This window comes from Cicer arietinum, chromosome 7 (assembly GCF_000331145.2).
Source record: "Cicer arietinum cultivar CDC Frontier isolate Library 1 chromosome 7, Cicar.CDCFrontier_v2.0, whole genome shotgun sequence".
In the NCBI taxonomy this organism is placed as follows: Eukaryota; Viridiplantae; Streptophyta; class Magnoliopsida; order Fabales; family Fabaceae; genus Cicer; species Cicer arietinum.
This window is the reverse complement of record NC_021166.2, coordinates 3197633-3223896: the sequence shown is the minus strand read 5'-3', so window position 1 is coordinate 3223896 and position 26264 is coordinate 3197633. Positions and strand designations below refer to the sequence as shown.

General features: G+C 30.2%; 5 protein-coding genes across 7 annotated transcripts in view; 2 read left to right on the top strand and 3 right to left on the bottom strand.

The window, feature by feature from the left end:
• The window catches only part of LOC101508073 (growth-regulating factor 3-like), a 2659-nt gene extending 1383 nt beyond the window's left edge, over positions 1–1276 (top strand). The window contains exons 3-5 of one of the 2 annotated variants that reach the window (XM_073370824.1): positions 1–148; positions 366–817; positions 919–1276. In XM_073370824.1, the coding sequence (XP_073226925.1) occupies positions 1–148; positions 366–817; positions 919–926 (608 nt within the window). In that variant the 3' untranslated portion in view covers positions 927–1276. The remainder of the gene's footprint in view (positions 149–365; positions 818–918) is intronic. The other variant, XM_073370825.1, reaches the window with a different exon arrangement.
• Positions 1277–3352: 2076 nt separating this feature from the next.
• On the top strand, positions 3353–6837 carry LOC101507749 (mediator of RNA polymerase II transcription subunit 20a-like). Its single transcript, XM_004507930.4, has 4 exons — positions 3353–3579; positions 3671–3992; positions 4288–4377; positions 6484–6837. The coding sequence occupies exons 1-4, from the start codon at positions 3566–3568 to the stop codon at positions 6715–6717; spliced, it is 660 nt and encodes a 219-aa protein (XP_004507987.1). The 5' UTR covers positions 3353–3565; the 3' UTR covers positions 6718–6837.
• A 3653-nt stretch (positions 6838–10490) lies between these two features.
• LOC101507446 (transcription factor MYB1) lies at positions 10491–12003 on the bottom strand. Its single transcript, XM_004507929.4, has 3 exons — positions 11725–12003; positions 11502–11631; positions 10491–11411 (listed from the first exon to the last, which is right to left on the bottom strand). The coding sequence occupies exons 1-3, from the start codon at positions 11855–11857 to the stop codon at positions 10742–10744; spliced, it is 933 nt and encodes a 310-aa protein (XP_004507986.1). The 5' UTR covers positions 11858–12003; the 3' UTR covers positions 10491–10741.
• A 4963-nt stretch (positions 12004–16966) lies between these two features.
• LOC101506894 (stress-response A/B barrel domain-containing protein UP3) lies at positions 16967–19839 on the bottom strand. 2 transcript variants are annotated; one of them, XM_004507928.4, is made up of 2 exons: positions 18958–19839; positions 16967–17237 (listed from the first exon to the last, which is right to left on the bottom strand). In XM_004507928.4, exon 1 carries the CDS (start codon positions 19754–19756, stop codon positions 18962–18964), a length of 795 nt encoding a protein of 264 aa, XP_004507985.1. In that variant the 5' UTR covers positions 19757–19839; the 3' UTR covers positions 16967–17237; positions 18958–18961. The 2 variants fall into 2 exon arrangements, with proteins under 2 accessions (XP_004507985.1, XP_004507984.1); XM_004507927.4 differs by lacking the exon at positions 16967–17237 and adding an exon at positions 18400–18836.
• A 3941-nt stretch (positions 19840–23780) lies between these two features.
• Positions 23781–24449, bottom strand: LOC101506559 (stress-response A/B barrel domain-containing protein DABB1-like). Its single transcript, XM_004507926.3, has one exon. The coding sequence runs from the start codon at positions 24447–24449 to the stop codon at positions 23781–23783; it is 669 nt and encodes a 222-aa protein (XP_004507983.1).
• Between the last annotated feature and the right edge of the window lie 1815 nt (positions 24450–26264).

Here is a 26264-nt window from a genome sequence, read left to right as displayed (position 1 = left end):
TCCTTTACCATAATAATAACCCTCCACCTTCAACTTCAAGGCCTAATTCTTCTCTTGCTTTCTCATTTCAAGACAACAACAGTGCTCCCTTGTTTCTTGACTCTTCTTCCTCTCACAGTAACAACAACAACAACAACACTGATTGCAGGTTATTCATTTTTCTCTAATCCAACAACATATATACGTCACAGTGCTTAAATTTCTTTCTTTCATTAAAGATTTTTGTGACTCATAGTTTACTGTAATATCACTGCAACCACTCTATAGTCAGAGTCGTGATCAAATTTTTGTGTTTTGTATCTATTTTCTTTTGAACTGGGGTAGCTGCTCTAACAATTCTGTTTTTGGTATTGCTATTTTTTAAGGAACAGGTATGTTTATGGACTGAAAGAGGAAGTGGATGAACATGCTTTCTTCACTGAACCTTCTGGAACTATGAGAAGTTTATCAGCTTCTTCTATGGATGATTCATGGCAACTAACACCACTTACTATAAGTTCCTCTTCCTCTTCTAAACAGAGGAGTTGCTCTGGTTTATCCAACGAGAATGAGTATTCTTACTTGCAACTTCAAAGCCTAAGTGACAACAACAACAACAACTCAAAACAACCACACCAAGATCAAAGTTGTTACATCTCAGGAAGTGATGGGAAAGAAGAACCTCAGAAGATTTTTCATCGCTTCTTTGATGAATGGCCACCGAAAAGCAGAAACTCTTGGCTTGATTTGGATGATAAATCATCCACCACTCAGCTTTCAATTTCCATTCCAACATCCTCTCATGATTTCACAACTTTTAGTTCCACAAATCAACGAGGTAATGAATTCTCTTCACTGCATAGCTTTTCGATCTATTCTTCTTTGATTTTCTTTACTATCATGGATTTCTCTTTAACTTATTATATTTTTGTTTTGCAGATGGTTGAGGTTGGATTTGAATAATGGGTGGGTCCCTTGACTTGTAGTTGAATGAACCTAAGGCAAAATAATAATGTACTAGTAGTAGTAACACAATGGTATTTGGGTTGATTCGTAATATATATTGTGTGAGGTTGGTTTTCTGTTTTGGTTTCAATTGTTCCATATGTTGTTTGTACATGTGTTGTTGAAGTGGATTTGTGTCTCCATGGAGGGATCCAATGTGTAGTTTGTATGCTAAGTTATGTTCTGTTGTTTCTGCCAAACATAAGATGGTTTCAGTTTTCAGACTCTACCTGTTATTTCGCCCTGTCTGTTTATGTGGTTTGAGCTTATATTCAAAGACAAATTACACACCTATGTTTTTTGTTTTCATTCTTTTTTCTCTCTTTGTTTCTGGTGAGTTAGCTTTATGTTATGGCCCCTGGGATTTGTTTTGTTTGTTTCTTTGTCTTTGTCATATTCGGAACTCCCAATATTGATGAGTCTCATTTTCTACTCTTTCAATTAAAACCAACATTACTATAGTTACTTAGTAAACCAAGTAGTATGATTCATTTATCACATAATAATAACTAATAACCCTGATTAAGACACTAATGTTTGCTTGTATTTGGACGAATATGAGAAGTATTTTTTAAAAAACAATTATTTTTGGAAAGTTAAAGATGTGAAGTCTGAAGTAAAATATATTTATGTACTGAAAAGTAAAAATGAAAGAGAGAAATTTGATAGCAGTAATATATGTACTGTTGGCATGTAAGGTAAGTTATAATAATAATAATAATAATTGTAAATAAAGAAGAGTGAGTGTGACTAGTTGTAGTTGGTTGGTGATAGAAATAAAAGCCATATATATTTGGACTGTCCAATTCAGCAGTAGTAAGTTTAGAAAGAGGATTTTGATTCTGAAGCTTGAAGGTGTGGTGAGGTGAGAATGCATGTGTGGGACCTGTTGTTGTTGATTTTAGTCCAAAAGGAGACTAACTAGTGCTTTGCACATTTCTGACTCTCTCAGTCACAGACATAAAAGAACAAGAACGATAACGAGGACTACTTCATATATTACTATAACACTGTTCAGTAATATATATATATATATATATATATATATATATGTGCATGTACAAGTTATTCAATTCAACGTTCCCTCAGTTACTCTTTCACTACCAGACATTCAAATTATATTATTTGAGTTATGATGTTGATGCTTTTTTGTACAGTCAATTTTATGAATTTTATTTCAACTATTATTTTATAACTCATACTGTGTTATTTAAATAGTAGTATAGCAGTAATTTGACTCTTCTATGATTTATTTGGAGACACTAATTCATTTGTATAGCTATCATCATACATTTAACTAACAGATGGACTTTACTTGAATATTGTTCAGAATTATAACGATGACAAATGTTTGTTTTTTGAGAGTAGAATTAAGCTAAGATCGTGTTTAATTACTGCTATACAAGTCTGTGTTAAACGTTTGAATAAAAAGAGATATGATCTTCTACTTTTTAAGAGTCTATCAATATGTTAGAGTTTAAGGAGATTTTCATGCATTCATCGTTTATATATTATATGTTGTGTTATTCAACTGAAATATTCACGCTAACCATCGGAACATATCCAAATATTTATAGGATCTTCATATGGTAATTAAAAATTAAGATATGCTACTATAAAATGAAATATAAGTAAAAAAGATAAATAAAAAATTTATTTATTTCGTTTTAATTTTTATTTAAATATATTAACTTTTTAACTACTATTTTTATTTGTATTTTTGTTTAAGAGCTGGAATAGAAATTATTAATATCTTTGAATATGTGTTAGTTTGATGTTGAACACCATCAATTTCTGACCAATATCCCCTAGTATTCAATTTCCATAATTTTAGTGACTTTGTTTCTATTAAACATTGTCTCTCATTCAAATAACTTTTATTAAATACACCAAGTTACCCATCATTCAAAGATAGAAAATCCAATTTCAACAATTTCTTTGAGATTGCATGTAAAACTTTTTTTTTTTTTTTTTTGCTAATAGCGCATACCGTTCGGGATCAACTTTCTCAGTATTATTTTGAGAATATATATATATATATACAAAAAGAGAAAATATTGTTTTACTATTACATAATACATTAATTTTCATACACTATAGCAAACATTTTTTGATGTAAACATAATTGTTAAATAAAACAGAAAATTTATTAAGGAAATGTAAGTTTATAAAGTCACGCAAAATTTTTTTCTGTTATAAAATCTGCACTACGATTAATTTTACAAAAAATATAACAAAGTATTTCAACATAAATGATAGAAGAAAGAGTAGATTAATTTTAAAAAAAAAGATCGTGTTACACTATACAAAACCAATTGTTGATAAAACAATCATTAATCATCATTTCATTTGTATTGGTCCAATAACCCAATTGGGTTGATAACCCATACAAATTCGTGAATACTTGTTGTCCATCTCCAAGGGAAAAAGAAACTATCTTTTTAAAAAAATAAAAAATTATCACAGCAAAACGACAGTCTGCAAGGGCTAGTAGTTCGTCGTTGCAACTTGCGAGCAGCAGCGTTATTCCCTTCCTGCTCCGGCAACGGCTCCAGCTCCGGCTCCGAACCAAAATCCGAAGATGCCCGTCAGATGGTATCACGAAAATCGAACCCATTGATATAGTATTTTTTATTGTGTTTGTTTTACAGTAAAATGAAATCGTGTTTGTTTTTGTTGGTGTTAGGATTCTTCACTGGCAACCGAATCAAGGAGTGATAGTGAACAGCCATATATTCAATGAAATATCACAATGTGTTGAGAGCATGAATGGCGTCAAAGATGGAAGATGGAAAGCTACCATCACTTTCTACAGACCCAATTTACGAGACCAATCTTTGAGTGCTGATTTCCCCCGCGATTTTCTAGGGATTTCACTCATGGATCAACCTAACAAATACTACTTCATCATTCGTGGTAATAAGATTGTTCTTGAAGCTGATTCTTCTATTTTGACTATCATGGAGAAACTTCAGTCCTACAAATCTAAAGTCGCTCTTAATTTTGAGGTCTTTTTACTCTTTTCCTTTTTTTATTTTCCTCTAATAGTTTCATGAGATTCCAAATACTTTGTGAAATGTTACTCACATCCGTCAAATATACTATTTGGTCACTATATTTAATCACTTTCTATCCATTGGGGACTGCTGTTTTACATAGTCGGGGAGTTTGAGGGACGTATTTGAAATATTAAAAATCATATATCTATTTGAGAAGGTCTTACAAAGATATGGACAAATTTGGTGGTTTACTCAATTTTTTGTTTTTTTTTCTTTCTCAATTGTTGTTGTGATGATGGTGCAGGGTGTGCAGTATAAACTAGGTGACTTTCAGATGAAGATCATTAAAGTTGCTCCAAATCAAGCTGAAAATCTGAGAGGCATTTTAATGGAGGTAACAACAATTGAATTCTTGTTCCTTTGTTTTTTTGTATGTCTTTATGTCCCCTTAAATTTGCTTTGTTTGCTAATGTTAGGTTATTTTGTTGATAAATGTTTGTTATTTCTTGTTAATGTTATTATGCTTATGCTTATGATGAAGAGAAGCGTGACGTCTAAGTATTTTTTCTGACTGTCTGTTACTGCTTCGAACTTTGCAAGTGAGGAATGTACATAAATCCCTTTTAAATTTTTAGGTTCATGCTGTCATATAAACTGCAACTTCCTAAGGTGTCCTCTACTTAACCCCTTTTAAGTATCCCCAGGATATTGAGATAGTTTGTTTTCCTTTATGATAAGCCAGATTGATCAAGTCCAGAGTTTGTGATTCAACAATTCACTGCATATGAGTAGTCATGTACTCTCTTGCATGTAACTACAGGGATTTTTTATCTTTAGTTCCCTTTTGATTACAAGTCAAAAATCATACATTTAATCAGAGGAGTAGTATTTCATGTTTCTATTGAATACTCCCTTAGACTGTAAGTAAAATGTTCTTCAAAATCGTTACTTATAAGCTAAACCCAACTTATTTTCTTCCTTTGACTGTTTCTTCATCCAACTCCCCTCAGATGTCACGAGACTATGATGAGCTTTTTCTTGTGTTGACAATACTTCCTTCAATATATTTGAGGCTAAGATTTTTCGCTTTCATTTGAATGGCGTTCAATACTGGAATTAAAATGAAATAGTGTATCTTGACATTTTCGTTTCAAATTCTGGGATTCACATTATGCCCCTTTTGTGGTGTGCACGGTGCACTGTTTGACTGACAAGTGACTACAATAGTAGGTAACTTACATCAGTTACATGGTGCAAATGAAGAAGAGGCCCTTTTTTTACTTTGTGCCTTTCTAGTAAAGTGTATTAATAACGGATCTATCTAGGGTGTACCGCAGTCGAAGTGATAAACCGAGGTGCTTATTAGTTACTGTGTGATATAATTATTAAATAATGTATAATGAAGATTTATTAAGGAGAATTGGGAGCAAAAGATGTAAATATTTAGAAATGAGTCCTTTTTCCTTCATCACTCTTGCTGCTTATCTCATGTACCAATACTTCTGTATGTTTTGCCTCTAGTCAGATTCGCAGGATAACCCCTATTGGAAGAGGCTTTCAGTGTTGGGCGAAGTGGGGAATCATAATGCCTTCCTTTGTTCCCTCTATTACTTTATTTCCATAATAGTTTTTCTCTACTGTATTTGTTTCCTGTTGTAATTCATCAATCATTAGAGATTCAGTGTTGTTTCTTGTGATCTCACGTCAGCATTTAGATAAAAAGCAGAGGTTCAGACATATAATGATAAAACATAAGGTCCTTTCTGAGGTTTTTCTTTTCTCAAATTTGGAAATTACTCCAACAAGGATGTCCACTGATCACAAAGCTATCAAAATTTTGATGCATTTGACACAAGCATACTCTGGTGAAAAATGTGCTTGTAGTTGTTTTCCTTGCCATTGGCTAGACTCTAGACTACGACGGCAGGGTCATTGAACTTGACAATGGGGAGGAATTCTCTGACCAACAACACTAACTGGGTTCTAGAGTTTATAAACAATATTTAGCCGAATACACAGAAAGGACTTATTTGCAAAATAGAAAATGTAATCAGCATCTATAACCTGCTATAACAAGTAAAACCATAATACATCTCTGTGTACTTCTTATTCAAGACCTCACCATAGACTTTGCCATTAATAATTAGAACTTGCGCTTTAGACTTGGTGGAAGTTTAATTGTGATATACAACAATTGAAGCATTTTCCTAGTACGTTTCATATCATACTTTAATTTTAGATATGTCTCAACGATCTCGTCGCTTTTAAAGTTCAGCCATTGTTACTTCATCTTCCCTTGAAAAAGAAGGGTTTGTTGCACTTGTAGGGGAGGAACGGATGGAACAAGCTTGCTTACTTTTTGCTTTTGTTAGTTTTATTTTCACTCTGAATTTAAATATCCAATGCTCTTACTATGCATGGCATCTTGATAGTTGTTACGTTTGGTAGATATTCTGCTTACTTAGTCATGTTTTCAAGTTTGGCTTAATTTTTTGTGCAGATTGAGTATCTCCCTATTTCTTCAGTTGAAAAAGCCAGGCCAATTATGGAAGAGTTCATTGATATATGGCGAGAAGTGCTGTCTAAAAAATCAGTACCCGGTCAGTTCATGCTCGCAGAAGCAGATTTTGCAGAATATGGGCTCTCTGACAATTACTCTTGGCAACACACTGCTGTTCAGTATGCCACTACATTGGCCCAACTAATTGCAACAGTGCAGCAGTTAAGGAATTAGTTAGGACCACTGAAGGTTTTCCCTTCCGTAGATGTTCTTCTGATTCTTTTTCCCCAAGAATGTAAAACAATGAGACTTGTAACACACTTATACCATTTGATATGTTTTAGTTACTACTTAGTAGTGTTTCATATGACATTATATAGATTGGATGCACAGATGTTTTCCAAACTCAATCTAAATCAAACCATTTATCTTTCAACAAATAAATAAATCACTAATATGTAGAAACCAATCTAAATGCATCAGAACACGCTTCCAACCAACCAACCAAAGCCTACTCAACCAATTTCAAATATACTCAGAAGTCCAACCAAAATTTGCCAGAACATTTTCATAGTCAGCACTTAAAACCAATTTATAAACAGTCTGTCAGAACAAAATTTTCAAATTATCCATGGTTTCCTCTATAACCATATCTAACAAGTCAATATATAAGTTTGATGGGAGAGAGAAAACTGTATCTTAATCTTCTCAGCTGTATATAGTATCAATTGAGTCTTACCAACAATGCATCAGAAACTAACAGACTAACCGCTATGGGTCTAAAGTCAAGGGCTTAGCTAACAAAGTGTTGAGTCCTAGAGTTTTCTAGAGCTTTGCTGCTAATGATTATGGAGTAAGGATCTCTTCTTTTTTGAAAAGAAATGGAGAGCTCCATTACTAAAAATTTAGGTTTATAAATGCGTATAATTTTAGAAATGATCACATGTATTCTGTTTAATTAAATTTTTAGATTCAAAATATGAATAATTGAGTCCTATATTTCTTTTGCAAAATGGAGAAAAACATCACTCCTTCTAGACCTCCAAAAATCTACATATACAACCACAAAATAAAACATGCTCAAAAAACTAATGAACATTAGCTAGGTTTTTGTAGAGTGGTGTTCATTTCTTTTACACATGTGTAATTAATTGTCAAGGAGTCTTATGTTCATTAGTTTTAATCTAATAGGCATTCAAATTAATAGTTAACATGTGTAAAATGTAGATTAAAAATGTTCTTCACTTAGACAAGATTAGAGAATAACTTTTAATAAATGTTGCGCCATTGTTTTGGGTACATTATTATTGTATCTAATTTGAGCTATGCAAAGTTATCTTCTTCATATAAAGTTCCATTGAGTTTGTTTTTTTTGTCGGCTGTGAATGCCTATCTCTATTGGGGCTGCGCAACTACTATTATGATTATAAGATATCAATTAATTTGGTATGATCCCAACTGTATATGCAACTATTGAATTGAACCTGTAAAGTAAAAAGTTACAATTACTTTCTCTGTAATTTCATATCAAGCAAGCTAATCTACACAATCAATTTATTTGAACTATCACATGACTTTCATTCCCTATCGAGTGCCTAAAAAAGTCAATATATATCTAGCAAAATTTGAATTATCACCAACCTCTACTAACAAGTACACCAAATATTTTGTAAAATTTAATTTGGGTATGATATGATAGATTGATATATGTAGAATTCCCTATTATCTATATAAATGAACATGATATTATTAATATGATGAATCCAAATTAGAAGAGAATTATGCACATGAGGAAAACAAAATATTAAAGGCAAAAATGGAGCATCAAATTTCTTTATACAGAACATTCATTAAGTATTCCCTTGCAGCCCCACACACCCCAACTAAGTTAAGCTATTTTTTTTATTTAAAAAGAAAAATGTTACATGATGATAAAATATTCAAGAAACCGGGCCTATATATATTGCTGCCAAATTGCATTTAAAAATGGAGGCCCACCGGTGTGTTTGTACTTGTTTCATATATTTCTATTATGCTTAATAAATTTTCATTTATTACCTTAACTTGTATTACACCCACATGTCAAGTTGCTAAAAATGTCTTCTCTTTATTATTTTTTTCAGAAAAGATTCAAAACTCAAGTAGACGGAAGGAATCCTTCAAATACAAGACTCAAAAAAAGAAAAAAAATCTTACATGTACAAAAACTACCTGATATTCGACTATAGTCGAAATTAATCATTAAAACCGTAGAGATTCATTTAAGAAACTAATATATTAAATATTTGTTCTTTTATGTATATTAGTTAATGATCAAACTCATGATTACATAATTAAAAGATTGATCTAGTGCAACACTATGTTGATAGTTACATGATATATAATATGATAAAAATAAAATAGAGATGTAGAATGCAATTGTATTGCTAGATTTGAAGTTTAACCGTGTTAACATTGAGTTGTATCAAATGGAGGAAACGATCTTTGTACTAAATATTCATTCATATTTAGCATAAAGATATACTATATATTTGTTTTATTGTTAAAATGTTAAAAAAACAAGCGAATATATTTGTTTCTCATTATCATGGGCTAGGGATTAGTTGCTATCACAAGGTCACAGCCACATGACAAAGTACCGTGTCTCCCTAAAATAATCAACCAAACATATTTTTAAAATAATTAATGGCATAAATTTTTTTCCATGTCATATATATATATATATGAAAGAAAAAAAAATTATATTTTGAAAGATTGAAAGCAGACACGTGAATTGTTCGAAACTCTAGGCACAACCATTTAGATGGGCATGGACAACACCTTCCATAGATATAATTTGGACGCATCAATGTTCTTTGAAGCAAATAAGTTTGGTTGTGACATATGTTTGAGCAATGACAAAGGTGCTATGATTCAATTGTGAACATGTGGTTTTATTGTATTTCTATTGTGGTAGAGGCAGAAGCAAGAAAACTCCTTGAAGCTATCAAGTTTGCGAGTGCATGGGGCAGTCAAGTAGTTCCTCCATTGAGGATATTATTTCCTAAAGTTTATTTTTCTAAAAAAATATATATAGGTAAATTAAATTAATACAGTTCTTAATTTTCAATACATCTAAATAGTTATTATGTATACATTGTAAGAAAAACACTAGAGCATCTAATTACATTGCACTAAGATACTACTTTTTTATATTAGTTTCTAAAATTTATTAGAAAGTACCTACATAGTAAAATAAGATTAAATATATGTGTAATTTTATTTTTACATATTTTCCAAATATATTGTCATTAAACTCATTCTATATATTTTTAATAAAAAGTACTGTTTACTAAAAATATAAGAAAAATATGAAAATACTAAATGCGTCCAATACATTATATTTATATTGAATATTTCAGTGTCCAAACTAAACAACAAACATTTTCAATGTTCGAAAGGTTCCCTTTGGAATTATAACATGTCCTTTAGAAATGTATAATCACTTAAAACGTCAAAAGGATAAATGATCTGAAAACTCTGGAGTAGTAAATGAACGTATGTACTATTTTGTCTATTAGTTGCTACAACACACACATTAGAGAATGAACCAAACCACTTTGATCAAGGTACATAAAACTTAAATAGTACTTACACGCAAAACCACTATAAAATGTGCAGACAAAGCTGCAATTTTTATAATGCTACTCATTTGTAAAGCCAGTGTCAATGATTGGGAAATCATTTCACAATTCAAAAACTCATTTTGTAAATTTTAAATTTTTGTTGAATAAAATTGATTTAGATGTGACAGGCATAATTTGTATTCACATATGAAAGTGATTTGATTAATCATCATTTAAATAAAATCAAACATTTTAAAATATTATTCTCAAACACAAATCAAATTAATATGTTACTCTAATTCTTTTTAAAACAATCCCATCAAAATCTAAAGCATAATTATCAAAAGTGTTTCAAATTCAGTAACAATGGTAAGTTAAACATGTCTCCATGAGACTTCAATGTCTACTAACATGAAATACTTGAGACGATCATGCTGTTTATATAAATTTTTTTGTTTCCACTATTTGTTGTGGACTGCTAAACCAAATACATGTTACATTAGGAGCTATTAAACTATGTAATATTATTAAAGAACAGTAACATGAAATTTTTAATTAAAAAAAAAAAAAAAACTAGAGTGATTATTAATTTTATTGAGTACATAATGTATGTATCTGAATTAAGAAGGAAATGCTATTCTAGCAATTATGATTCATTCTCCTAGTACTTCCTCACTCGAATCAAGAAAGGAATTGAAAGAGTGAAAGTTGTTGGACACATTTGTTTCATCATTAAAGCAGCATTGTGTCCAGTTCTTGAGAATTTCATCAGATAACATAGGAGGTTGGTCCGAACAAGGTGATAACAACAACTCATTGTAACTAAAATTGCACATATTTGATAAATCTGAGTTAAGAAATTCAGATAAGCCATTATCATTCCCCATGTTAAAATCAACTAGCAAATCTTCAGAAACTTCTTTTTCTTCACCAGAAAATGATAAAAACTCATTAGCAGCATCGACACGTGTCGACGGCTCTGTTTCTGCCTCTGCCTCAGAATTGTTCTGCATTTGCATTGTTGATGATTGAGGGAGTGAGTTCTTGAATACTACCTTAGAGCACTTGGTAGCTTTTGTACGGACAACATGTGAATTTGGCTTAGGAGGAGATGGTAATAATGAGGGAAAATTTTGTTGCTTAAGATTCTTGTGTTTTTGTGTGATCTTAGGATTTGGTGCAGCAGAGTGGCTTGTAGAAGAAGAAGTCATGTTGGTGTGTTGTTTATGGATATCTTTAACTTTTTTTCCTAAATTTGTGTTCCAATAATTCTTTATTTCATTGTCTGTTCGCCCTGGGAGTCTTCCTGCTATTAGAGACCATCTACCATAAATAAATTAAATTAAAGGCAGAGCAATTAGCATACATTAATTAATTAATTAATTAATTAAAATTTAATAGATTAGTATGTACCTGTTTCCTAATAGTTTGTGAAGCCTAATGATAAGCTCTTCTTCATCTGAGGATATATTGCCTCTCTTAATATCAGGTCTGAGATAATTCAACCATCTAAGTCTACAACTTTTTCCACATCTTCTCAAACCTGCATGGTATTTGATTTTGTCATGAAATAAAACAAAAACAAAAATATATGAAAATGAAAGTGTGTAAGTAAATAAAGAGATGATGAATGAACCTGCTCTTTTGGGAAGGTTTCTCCATTTTCCTTCACCATGAAGAGTAATGTATTCAGTGAGGATTTTGTCTTCATGAGCAGTCCAAGCACCTCTATTCAAACCCTCTTTTGAACAACAAGGGCTTCTTCCCATCTTTTTCTCTTGGATTCCTACCTCACTCTCCAGATTGGATGTAGACAGAATTAAATAACTTCACAAGAGTAATTGATATTGATACCTATATATATACACTTGTGTACTTGTATGTGTATTATGGAGCCTTTAGGTTGCATATAAATTTTAGATCATTTATGTCATGTCTGTCACGGAACAATCTTGTTACATGTACTACTATATACTTTATTTTCTGTAATTCATTTTTGGTAAACTTTCTAATTTTTTTATTCAATAAAATGTGCATATATTTCACCAACTAGATATTTTAATATGACATATATTTTAACTTGTGTTAATCTTCATTTTTTTACTTGATAGTTTATATTTTATTTTAGACACTGTTACTAGTATTTATTTTAAAATAAATTTAATAATTAGTTATACACTTTTGTTAAAGAATTAAACATGCATTAAGTTACAACTCGTTATTATTTCCCTCTTTTATGTTAATTTTTAGAATGTCTTTACAACTTTTTATAGTAACTTATAATTGTATACATGTGACTTTTTTACATTAATCTTTAGAGTAAAAAGAAAAAGTCTTCTGAAAAAGTCTTTTTTAAATTGTTACTTGAGAAATTTTATTTTTATTTAGATGTTGTTTTAAGAATCAAATATAATAATTATTATATATTGACCAAGTTTGGATTTTGTGGCCTTATCTTCAATCATTTATCGAGAAGCCTAAATTGCAGGGTGTGGAAAGTGGCAAGCTTTCTTGAAGAAGGGAAGAGAAGATGGTGATGGACACTAAGATGATGAGGATGTTTCCATTTGTTGTCATTTGGTCCCTGCCAGCATCAATATATATGTCAACTCATGTGCCACATAAACTCTCATGTATAAATGCCGTGACAACTTAATTACCACTATTATCTGAGAAATGGCAACAGTTAAGTTCACGATAAAGACTATAATCAGTAATTAAAAACATAATTTAGAGAATCTAAAATATTTTTTTTTCTTTTAAAGATTGTTTGTGGTATATCATTTGTCATTTTTAAAAGACTAAAGTGGATGTTAAATTTAAATTATTCTAAATTTTTGAAACAATTACTGTTACTAGTTACATTCACATAAGCTTGATCCAATAATGGAATTAGATCAAAAATGATTTGAATGGTTAAACTTAACTAAATAGGGTTATGTATTTTTTTAGTTTTGTGGTAGATATTAATTTATTTTATAGTTTAATATAAATAAGTAGTAAATGATCATGTACTACAATTGTAAACTATTAAAAATCTTAAAATTAATTATCAAATATGTATAAAATTTAAGTTGTTATTTCAAATTTATCCATGAATAAGCCAAAGTTGTTATTTTAAATATATCTTTAAATAAAGACAAGTTTTAAAGAAAAATAATAAAAATTAGTGTTTAAAAGTCACTTAAAATTTTAATGATGATTGATAACACTTTTTAAATATATAAACTATCAACTTCCTTCATTTTTATAGCGGTCGATGTCAATTAGAAGAATTGAATTTTAAAATATATATTTATTTTACTTTATTTTTATTGAATTATTATAGTTTGAGTTATTGTTTCAATCATAAAGACAAAAAAATAATTAATTTATATTTTTAAATAATACTATTGATTATGATTAAAAATTCAAATATATTTTTAAATATTTATCCACATTAAACTACTAAATATTGCACTCTACCGTCCGTTTTAACGAATGAGTAAATATAAAATTGGAGGAGGTAAATTGTCTCCTCATTTCTTCAGTTTGAGCAGCACTAGTGCCACCTAACGCCTAATTATTAAACTGATCTTTTATTTTATCCATATATTCATTCATCATTAAAACCAATCCAAACGTGCCTAATTGGGTGGCTCAATTAAGAAAATAATGGATTCAATAACTTTCTAAGCGTTTGAAAGGGTTAGATTTAAATAATTACCGATTTACATAAGAATAAAATAAAGTGTACATGTATAAGAATTAAGAATAAGAATTACAGTAGTACTCTACTAAATAGAACAAAGTGGCAGTGATAATTTGAGTGAATTTAATGAACTCTACCAAACCATTTTTGAATTCAAGGCATTCCCGGTTATTCTAACAGTATTAACTAACTCCATGTGACTTATAACTGATTTATAAATATCATATTCTTATAGAGTACAATTATATTGTTATATTGTAAGATAGCCAAGATATAACATCATAAACTAAAAAATAAAACATTGGAAAAGAGACCTAAAATATTTTGATGTATATATATAGCACTTAGAAAATGACACTTAATTGTACTCGAGGAGGGAAACAATAAATGGAGTAGAAATTAATGTTGCATTTCCATTGTACTCTTTCTTTTTTTTTTTTTTTGGGAGAGCAGAAGGGGACAATATTAAGTTTTTTATGTTGAAGAGGGTCCATTAATTCACAGCTTGCCTCCCTCCCAACATTATGAAATTTGAATGTGGTTCTGAAATTGAAAGGTTGCTTCCAACTTTCAAGTAGTAAAATTATAGTCTCTTCTTATGTTTCTCCACCTTTTGAATTACTCATGAATTAACATTAACCAAGGTTGAAAATTGGATGTTTTGCTCCTTAGAATTGTTTAAATGGGCTACACGGCCCATTAAGGCTGACTCCAACGGGTCTCACACTTCACTGTGCTGAGCTTAAAAAAACCATGATTAAATATGGATTTTAAAAATACTACTCAAGTTTGGTTACGTTGTTACAACATTTAAATACACTATTTAGACATACATAAATAATTAGATAACAGAAGAAAAAAAGTTAAATATATATATATATATATATTTTAAAAATAATTAAATTTTATAATATATATATATATATTTGTCTAAATAATTTTTATTTGAAATTGTGACCACCAAATCTTTCTCTAGTTATTCAGAATTATAAATTAGAGTTTCTCATCCATCTCAATTTATACCGTGATTTTTGCTAAATTAAAAATACACACTAAGTTTTGTCAAAGTAGCCGTAGGTTTTATTACTTGTTACTTTCCTCATGATAAAATTCTTTTAAACAATTTTCGTTTTCTCGAGTTTTGATTGAGTAGAAGTTAAAGATCATATTGTAGCTAGTGAGTATAGTGGATGTTCTTCTTTATGTACACGAGAGAACCAAATAGCCCAAAACGAAAATAAAAAATAAGACTAGCAACAGCTCCTAACAAGACAGTGGAAGAAACCCTAATTATGTCCTGAATTAAGAGAAGATTCAATTCATCTGAAGTAGGATCAATTCACCATACTATTTAAGAAAAAATAATAAAAGAAAATTAATATATTTAATTTAAATTTTAAATTAAATATACTAATTTTATTTAACTCATTTTTATTTTTATTTTTATTTTGAGTAATATGTATATAAGCAACTTGTATCATTTTTAAAATATAGGTAAAAAGTGAATAAAAATAATAACAGAAGGAAAAATAACGTGCAAGACAGCCATTAGTGATCAAAGCTGTAGTTCATGCATTATATTATGCTTAAAATAGTTGAGTTACTTGAGTATGCTTTCAATTTTTCTCTTTTATCACTGATCTCAAATGTTCAATCGGCTAATCTAAATTAGACATGATATGTAGCTGTTCCGCCGCCTAATTAAGTAGAGTAGAGTCAGTATAAAAGGAAAGTTTAACCTTTAGTTGTCTGCCCCATTAAATGCACTCTAATTAATGTTGTTGTAGTTTGTTTATTTTCATATACTCTTAGCAAAATATATATGGAATGCATCAAGTAAAAAAGTTAATTTTATGTAACAACTAACAATAAAGGAATAATTTTTAACCATTAAAATAAATTATTGAAATTAAAAGTCAAATAAATGAGTCATGTAACTTAGCCTATAGCCACACCCTACCCCTTTCTTCCAATTTCCAACACCCAAATTCTTTTCATCAACCTTTATCGTCTCTTCTCTTACCATTTAATATTCTATTGTTTTTTTTTTTTTCAACCCACTTCATATATTTCCTAAAAAGATTTGGTCATAACAAAAGTCTATCGACATTTGATTTAAAATTTAAATTAAATATATTTTGATTTTAATTTATATTTATTAGAATGAGTATATATTAAAAACAATTATAAATAAAGTGCAACAAAAATGATACTTGATAAGTTTTACCAAGTGTTACTTCCAAATAAGTTTGAATTTATTTATTTACGTTTTAGAGATAGTTTTTTCTCTCACCTCCACTATTTTTTAGATCAATCAATTTAAAAATTTATTTTTGAATTTTTAACAATAAAAACAGGCTTGAAATGGTCAAGTTGGACATGTTAATTGAAGGCATTTGAAAACATAGATATTAGATAGTGAGAGAAAAAAAACTATTATTTTTTATGTTATTATTCAAAAATAGTCTCGTGTTTGTTCCAAAAAAAGTCTCATTTTAAAGGTCTCTTTAAACGTTCAAAGTTGTTGAATTGATTCTATAAGTATTGGTGTTCATCATAAACATAAATACAAAAGTAGAATTTAATAATTTCGAGTTATATGCATCTTATTAGTTAGATGATATAATTAAAAAAATAATTAATAATATATAATAAATTGAAAATGATTACATTTATTTTAGGATAACGTTTTTAGCATTCATTGTGGTAACAGTCACATTTAGTTTATTTTTCTGAATATACCCATGTAATTATATCATAATTTTTCGTACTATTATTTCAAGTTTTCAATTTTTTTTAAAATATTTATATTTATTTTTAATTTAATCATGATTCTAGAGTAATTTATTTGCAAAAAAAAAAATATTCCAAATTAAATGAGAATTTCAATTTTTAATATAACGTTAATTACTTTTTTCAACTGTACACTCTAATTAATATTACATGCATCAATTTTGTTGCATTATCTTTCACTCTACTCTAACAATAGTGGTGAGATAAAAATAATTTAGTAAAAATGTTATTCTCTCTTTTATTTATATATTTTCTTAATCTATATGAATTAATTAAATGAGTCACTTATTGTGAGATAAATAAAATATTTTAAATACATTATCCGTTTTTGTTAATAGTATATATTAAAATTGCAAATAGAGTAGCTCGTAATTGGAGCTAAGATAGTAAAAGATTGTATGAACATTTATATATTATGGCGTACTTCGAAACTACAATTTCACATTTTTTTACATTTAATGTATGAAAGTTACGCGGCTAAGTTTTTTAAAGAAAAAATTGCAAATAAAGCTTATAAATTTTTTAAAAGTTCACAATTCATGAACATCACCCCTATTTGCTTCTCATCAACAAACCTTAGACAGTTAGACTCCTCTCCAGTGGTTAAGACTCTACTCTCCCCACCATGTGTCATCCTCCAGTTGATTCATGATTGTGACGACATACTGAAATTAGAAGTTAGTATCGTCGATCAACTTGTGCAACTAGAACATTGGCACATATCTTCAACTAGGAAGGGTTCCAATTTTTCTTTTATAATATAGTCTAACTTTTGAAAAATTATAATATCCTTAATTTTGTACATTGAACACCTTAAAATTTTATATTTCACCTTATATCTTAAATAAATAATCAAATAACAAATTTTTCACCACTAAATATGTGACAATGGCTTCAAATGCCACCACCTACCATCAAATGTTAGAATCTTGGATCTTAATGTTATGATTTTGTGATTTTAGGAATCTGATTTTTTTTCGAACATGACCTCAAAAAATATTAAAACGGCTTTGTTGAAAGCTAAAATGTGGAACCTAGTTCGCAAAGAGAAACAGATAGGGGAGATATTGTCTTTTTTTTATGAAGTTTCGAGAGGCATACTCCTATTCAGATCCAACCTATTTGACAGAGATTCAGAGAAAGTGAAGGAACCAGTGAAAAATAACCAATACAAAGTGTTCGTTAAGAAGGTTCATCGCATTTGAGAGACAATTTTCGAATAACACATATGGAGGGGGAGGAGAAGCTAACTGGGAACCAAACTTTGTTTGTTTGGTGAACATGGTTTACAATTTAATGGAGGAGCAACCACAACCACGACTTTTGAAATGCAGTCATAACTTTTGTGACTTCTTCTCTAAGGATGTGTTTGTTTTAAGAGAAGTTGGAGAGAGAGAGAGTTTAGGGGAGAAAAAGATTGGGGAGAGAGAAAGAACATATCATGTTTAATAGACGAGAAATGTGAGAGTATTTGAGAAAAAAACGTGAAATCTACCAAAAATTCTCTCTCCATACATGAGAAATAGGTACAACGTGGATGAGAGTATTTGAGTAGGCTCAAAAAATTATAACATTTTGGTGTTTGTTTCATGATTAAAAAAATAATTTCCAAGAACATCGTGGTTACAAATATCTATGTTTGTTTGAAAGTTAGAAAATTAATTCCCAAACAATAAACTATTGTCGGAAACAAAAAAACTGTCCACTAACCCATAAATTTATTCTTTGGAAAATAAACAATTCATGATAACTACCAATATTCTCATTCTTACAAATAATTCCTAGGCATATGATGATTATTATTAACCCAACACAAGTTTTATAAAATATCCAGAAATCAAATTCCTGCTATTATTTATCATAAAAGTTATTCATGAGAGTGGAATTTTCAACTGTGAAACAAACTCCCTAGCTACAAACAGAGGTGCACACCCCATCACTAGTTCCAATTAAAATTTATCGATTCAGTGCTAAAAAAAACAAAAACAAAATATCTGTCAAACCCGAACCAACCTAGCTCGTTGATCCTACCAATTTAATAGTATCTATGAGTCATGCTTAACACCTCTTACTTCAACCCAAACCACCTTGGTTCCCAATTCTGACTGTGTTGGTTTAAATTAGACCCAAACTATAACAAAAATCCCAAATCAAACACTTCAGATTACATTGGATGATCGGATTCATCGAGTGAACACCCTAGCTACAAACATTTACCATGAAACTGCATCTAGAAGAGTTTAAAATTGAGAGACAACAGTACACTGCAGTGAAAGCATCAAACCTTATTATTGTTCCACATTGCATCATAACATAGCAGAGAAGATTTATTAAATCTAATAATAACAAGTCAAATTTCAAAAACTTTGATTGAAAAGAAATAACCTCATCATAAAAGGCTTGCAGATTGAGAAGCCACCGCCGGCACCACATAATCAACCACAAGCACACTATCAAGACGATCCCTAACCTTATCCTTCTGATAATTCACCAACTCCTGATTCGAATCAACCGCTTCCAACTCGCTAACTCCCGGAAAAACCGCTAACGAAGCAATCGAATAACCCTTAGCTCTCGCCGGCGAGAAATTCTCCCCACAACTGAGTTGATTAATCTGTTCAAATTTTTCCGGAATTCCTTTTATAACCTCCAACACTTGGTCGCTAACCGCATTCTCCTTCAATTTCAAAAACGTGACGCGAATCGCCGAACCCTGTTTCGGAACGACGTCAGCATTAAGATCCTCAGCGATCCAATCAACGGCCATGATGTCATCTACGATTGGAAGGACGTTTCCTTTAACGACGCTGACGTGGCTAGGGTGTGCGGCATAAGCTTCGAGATCTTCTTTGGACTTGTAGCGACTATGGAGCATGTGAGTGAAGGTTAATGAGGTGGAGCGATTGCGTAGGAGAGGGCCTACGGTAAGGTGGAGGACTTGATCTAATGAAATAAGGGAGCTTAGTCCGTTTACCATGGCAGTTACTTTTGAGGGTTCGGTGTCTTCTTTTACCTTGAAGAGCACGATGTGTTCAACGGTTTGGGATTGAGTTGACATTGTCTTGATTGAAGATCTAGACGGCCAGGATCGAACCTGAAGTGAGAGCTGTTTTGGAGATGAACAAGGGACACGAAATGAAGAGGGACGAAATGAAAATGATATGTGAGTTCTCAAACACAGCATCGTTTAGTGAGGATTGGATACCAGTGAATCACTTCACTCTTCGATCGTATTTCTGGGTTTTTATTTTTTTATTTTATTCAATTAGTTAATAAATTAATTTGCAAGTTGTTGTTGTCTTAAAAATGGAGCCAGGTCCATAAAATATATATGGGCTGAACTGGGCTGGACCAAAAGGAAAATGTGAATGGGGATGCTTTTTGCACCCTTTTTTTGCTTATACACATCCCTGTTTTTTTTTATTTTTCAAATTACCACAATTTGTAAGTTTTCTTTCTGGCAATCTCAAAAAAGAAAATGTATATTTTTTCTGGAAATTTCGTTACCCACTTGTTATGGTGGCCACATGTTTAACAAGCTCTCATATTTTTCCTATGCTCCAACACAAATAATACTAACAACATACTCCTCTACATTGTTTATCTAATATATAGTGTTTTATCAGTTGAAATGTATGAGTTCCACCATTTTTTTTTTAAAAATCTGCTTGAATTAGTGAGATCTATTTAATTTTCATCCAATATATTAGAGATAGTGTATTAGGAAGAATGATTTACAGAGTAAGTTGTTATCAATTCTCACTGTAATATTCTCTCTGATCATTTATTAAAAGTATTTACATTAACAAAAATTGATATTATGTAAATTAGATATATTAATTTTTATTTATTAAATTTTCTTTTATAAAAAATATAGAAGGAGTATTAACTAGTATATTATTTTTAACAAAATGGCTTTAATTTGCTTTTGCTAAAAGAAAAAAGTTGTACATAGAAGCGGTGCCGCGTATAAAATATGGGCTTAATGACTCAGAGTAATTAATAATATTTTACGAATCATTTTGGGCCTCTGCAAATGATGATAGCAAACCATCACCTCATGAAAATGAAGGAAATGACCTGGTTGTATTATTTTGAAACAAACTATAACTCCAATAAATTATTTTAATGGTGGATAAACATGTGACGTATATATTTGAGAATATGATATCGTTTTGGTATATGACTTTGGTGGCTATGTCAGATGCGATTTTAGTGATATCGGAGAATATCATATAGTTTTGAATCTTTTATACACTATCCATCACTAAAACAAATAAGATACTCCAAATAAGACCATTGTCCATAGAAACACTCTTCAAGTTATTCAAGAGTCATTTATTTAGATATGAAGTAAGAAAATCTCATTAGTTGTATTAACATGAAACACATAGTGGCAGATATGCAAGCAAATTGACAATAATGCAAAATATGAAGGATTGACTCGCTGACGTTACCACAAATTGGACACCGATCACTACTAGTATATGATGACAAATTCGTCAAAGGTTTGTGAGCAAACAAAAATGAGAAACTTTCCACATAAACTCCATCAAACATTCAGAACTCGACCACTTTCAAATCCACTGAAGCTTATCTTTCACCATTTTATTATTCAAGTCTTTTATCAAGTAATAGGCTCTTCTAGAATAAAATGATTTGTCTAGATCCCGAGTCCAAATAACCAAATCATCATTCGTAGAAAAATGAGGTGTGGGCATATCGCGATTGCGTTCAAAGACCTCAAATGGAACCAAGTAAATAATAGATTGTAACTTCCACATACCATTCATTAACAAAGTTCTCTATATTTTTCCATATCTTAATATCTAGAATCCAACACTCTATGGTACCCACAATGCGACCCACCAAAGGAATCCAAGTCTATGTCCAACAGTTAGTATCAACTTTATTATTAATCCTTTTAATAAGATTAACCATCAGAACATCTCAATTAGCAAATAACCCTATCTATAAATTTTAGCTTGACTTAGCCATTAAAACCTTGGGAATATTAGTCAAACCACATCTATACTTATTTCGGATGGCTTTGTCCAAAATAGTTTCAGGATTCGAGTGAATATCCAATCCATCCTTGACCACAAATATACTATTGATGTCTCGCGCCATTGCAAACCCAAGGCACCAAAGTATTTGGGAACTCACACCTCTTCCCAATAAATTAGACGAATTTTCCTATTATTTTTGGAATGTCCCCACAATAAGTTTCTACACTTCTTATCCACTAGATCACAATTTGATCTAGAAAGATGAACAAATTGCATTACATAACTCGACAGAGCTTGGATAATCGATTTCGATAACATGAATTTTCCTGCAAAAGATAGATTTGGCACCTTCCACCCAGTAAGACGTTGGTCAACTTTATCCAAAATAAACTGGAAAAAAATGTCTATTGAGTTTAATATGAAAGAGGGGAACTCTCAAGTCCTTTCTAATATCGTCAGTCATTTGAAATTAAGAAATCTTACAAATTTGTTACTTCATATTACGAGTGACATTTGTTTAGAAATAAATTATTATTTTCTCCTTGCTCACTTTTGACCCGAAGACATACAAAATATATCAATAATATACATAATGGTATGCTTTTTTATTAGGATTAGCTTCCGAAAATAAAACAATATCATCAAGAATTAAATGTGTAAGATTAGCGCATCCCTTTGCAAGTTGAAGAGGTTTCCAAGTCTTTTGATCCACCACCACATTGAGCAGGTGGAAGAGTCTTTTCAAACAAAGAACGAACATATAAGGGGTCATGAGATCTCCTTTACAAATAGCCCTCGACGGATAAATTCCTCCAAGTCTTCCCCGTTCTACAAAACTTACATTTTTGAAGTAGTAATACATTGTCAAGCAAGGCCCACAAAATTTTCAAACAGTCTAACGTTGACAAGTGTATCTTTCATAAAGTTTCATTTGAGTCGACCGTAAGCTTTCTCAAAATCCCATCTGATAGTAATTAGTTTTAGTCACTTTACTCTTCTATTCAAGCATACATATTTGGTTTAACTTTGGGATTGACCAAATTACGATTAGTAATTGTGCTTTTGCCAATTTCATCATAAACTAAAACATAGGCTAAAAAATCAAATTGGAAAGATAAAAAAAAAAAGTTAAGGTAACAACAACGACGACGACAACAATAATAATAATCTAAATTGATATAAGCTAACCAACTAAATAATTGTGTATTGATAACAAATGATTGATTATCGTTGCCACAAATCTATTTTGGCACCTCCGCCACAATCATTATTCTCAAATATATATTATTTTATTTGTCCGCCATTTTGTATCTTGTGCCGACGTCGCAATGTCATGTTTTGCATACTTCTCTTATTTCGAGTTTTTGAAATTCGCTTTGATCGTCATACTTCGACCAACGACAATGGATGTCTCCCTTATGCCTGATTGATATGCTCATCCATTCTGCCACTATAACTAATTTTCAATCATAGATATAGTGTTAAACAAAATTTAAATTGTGTATAGTAAACTCCTCCTAAACTTAAAAGCGTATGTATCATCTCTTGAAAAAAGTGCATACCATCAAGCTTAAGTGAGAGAGAGAGAGCCAAAGAGGTTAAGTGAGAGAGAGATTTAAGGAAAAGTTGTGCAATCCATGAAAAGAATAAAACAACTCAAAGTAAAGTACTCTTTGTCATTTGGTTCACAGTTAATGGAAAAAATGTTTTAGTAATCTGAAATTCAGAAGTAAGATTTAGTATAAATAATTTTATTTATAATTTAAATGTATATTTTTTAAAGTAAATCGTCAATGATTGAAGCTTAGTAACTACTTAAATAAATTAATTGATTATTTAAAATATTATATTTGATTTAACTCGAGAAGAAAATGAGTTTTAATAAATGAAAATTTTGAATTTATGTTTCGCCCATATAGTATTTTAGATCACATTAATTAAAAGAAAAGGATATTTAAGTATATGTATATATAAGCATGTTGTCTAATAAAACATGTAGTTTATAAATAAATATATGTTAGATGCATCGCACCTAACATGACATCACAATGCGTAAATTAAATCTAGCTAGTAAAGAAGACCATATTCAATTATATATTAAAAAATAAAAATAAAAATAAAAATAAAAACAAGAAGAACCATCTCTTGAGGATTGGATGCAGTTTGAAACAAAAGTTATTTATAATCGTAAGTCGGTGTTCAAGACGTTGTTTGCCTATGTGACAGATAATCAAGGAGCAGTACTGTATCCAGATTCTCCTTAATCTTATCAGTCATGTAATAGTTCCCAAATTCCTCATCCGAATCAGCTTCCTGCAATTCACTTAAACCCGCAAAAACCGCAGCCGAAGCAAAGGAAAATCCTTTGTCTCTACCAACAGAGAAATTTTCCCCAAAAGTAAACTGAACAACCTTCTCATGTCGAATTCCACTTATACCCTTCAAAACCTCATCTTTAACTTGTTCACCCAAACCCTCCTTCAACTTAAAGAACGCGACTCTCAAAGCAGATCCAGGTGGCAGAACCAACTGATCAGCTTGAACCTCACTGACCCAATCAAGGGCCATGATATCAACAACTAAAGGCGCGTTGGCTTTGATGGCTGCCACGTGTGTAGGGTGCACCGCAAAGGCATGGAGGTCTTCCTTGGATCTGAATCGGATATGGAGTATGTGAGTGAAATTCAAAGGTGAAAGAGATGAGGATCGAATACTACTTACTAATATTGGACCCATTGTGAGGTGAAGTGGTTGTGGCTTTTCGAGGGTGACAAGAGAATTAATTCGTTCTACCATGGAATCAATTTCTGATTGTGTAGCGTCTTCTTTCACCTTGAACAACACCACATGCTCGATTATTGACACCATCTTTGATCTTTCCTTTCTCTAGGTGGCTCTATGTTTCACCACAAAACAACTCTCCCAAATTTAATACTACTCCCCTTCTTTTAATACTCTTTCCTTTTATAATAAATAAATATTGGTTAAACAAAATCAACGTATGATGTAGCATCTCCAAATATATTCTAAAATAATTAAATAGATTGATAGTGTTCACAATAATTAAGTAATTATTTAATTTTTTAGTGACCATAGATATTGTAACTATGTATATTGAAGTGTATTTAAAAATAAGTATAGTAATTTAAGTAGATAATTGAATGTGTGTAATGGATTAACTAATATGATTTTATTGTAATTCAAGAATGTTGAATTATTCATAAATTGAAAATTGAATAGATCGAGAAAATTGAAAACTTGTAGATTTTGTAAAACATAAATTATAAATTTTAAACACACAAATTAATAATTTAATTCAAAAATAAACTCTTACATCTGAATGATTGATTTTAACTTTAAAGATCACTATATGATAATGAATTACAAATTTTATTTATCAATGATTGAATGATGAATTCAGGAACTTTCTTTATCTTTTCTTTCACTCAACTGTCTTCCTCTCTATTGTGTTTCCTCTCATTTAGTATTGAGTATTGAGCTTTTATATTTATAAGCCAATAAATTGAGAAGAAATTAGTTATAACTGACATAACAGAAAGAAACTAACTTCCTGCTCGCTTGAATTGTAAGCAAATTGCATTAAGAGAACATTAGGCCCATTTTATTTGTACCATAGCTCCACAAATTTAACAGAGAAAACCATTTAGAATTAGGTGCAAATAGTAAGTAGACTAATTAGTAAAATAGAATTTTTAAAGTAAAAAAGAAAAAGAAAATAGTTTAAAATGTGTGTCTACGAAAGATTTAATGAGATAATACAACTTGCTAAAATAAATTTTTCGAAAATTCTTTTAGAGTCAAGAAATGTCTTAAGTTAACGTTGACAAATGTACTTACATATCAATAGTGGAAGTTGAACTCTCAATCTTGTAGATGTGAGTTAACTACTTATTAATTGAATCAACACTCATTGACCGCTAAATTAAATTAACTTAAAAACGTAAAATGATATAAGTTTACCAACAATATAAATAGTTTTATATTTTTAATATGTCACACTCATTCATATGCATAACTTTATGAATAGTTATAACAAAAGTCAAACATATTTAATGATAAAAAAATTATAATTGATTAATAGTTTAAACACTTTTTACACTGACAAAATATATGATTTAATTAAAAACAAAAATTATTGGGACGGTGTATAAAAATTAAATTGGTATATTATTTGAATTTTCTAAAACAACCAATATTTTAAGGAAAACTATATTTATTGTTTTAACTTTTACAGAAAAAATATTTTCAAAATAAATGAAAACTAATTTAATGCCATATTAGTCATATATTCTATTTTCAAAATAAATTTAAAAAAATGAAAAACCAAAATTTAAAGCCCTTAGAGTATGTTGTGAGACACTTTTCCTAATGTCAAAACTTTTTTCAGAATGTGGTATTAAGAAAATATTTTTAAATAAATAAAAAATTATATTAAATATCTCCAAGATAAAAATATCATATTTATCAACGTGGTTGAATTTAACGAAATAGATTAAATTTCTAATACATAATTAATTATGAATTCAAATATCTGGTATTTATTTTTAGTATCTCACGTACTTCAAATAAATCACGTTATATAAAAGAAATTTATAGTAAACATTCACATGTTACAAAGGTTTTTGAGGTCTAGTATTACACACTTATATTTAAATGAGAGCC

Bases quoted from the DNA above. Each gene is read 5' to 3' on its own strand.
- LOC101507749 (XM_004507930.4), top strand. The intron at 3,993-4,287 runs GTCTTTTTACTC...ATGATGGTGCAG, and splicing joins AAGTCGCTCTTAATTTTGAG to GGTGTGCAGTATAAACTAGG. The intron at 4,378-6,483 runs GTAACAACAATT...TTTTTTGTGCAG, and splicing joins TGAGAGGCATTTTAATGGAG to ATTGAGTATCTCCCTATTTC.
- LOC101506894 (XM_004507928.4), bottom strand. From the start codon at position 19,756: ATGCTGTGTTTGAGAACTCACATATCATTTTCATTTCGTCCCTCTTCA.
- LOC101506559 (XM_004507926.3), bottom strand. From the start codon at position 24,449: ATGGTGTCAATAATCGAGCATGTGGTGTTGTTCAAGGTGAAAGAAGAC.
- LOC101507446 (XM_004507929.4), bottom strand. From the start codon at position 11,857: ATGGGAAGAAGCCCTTGTTGTTCAAAAGAGGGTTTGAATAGAGGTGCT. The intron at 11,632-11,724 runs GTTCATTCATCA...AATACCATGCAG, and splicing joins AAACCTTCCCAAAAGAGCAG to GTTTGAGAAGATGTGGAAAA. The intron at 11,412-11,501 runs GTACATACTAAT...TATTTATGGTAG, and splicing joins CACAAACTATTAGGAAACAG to ATGGTCTCTAATAGCAGGAA.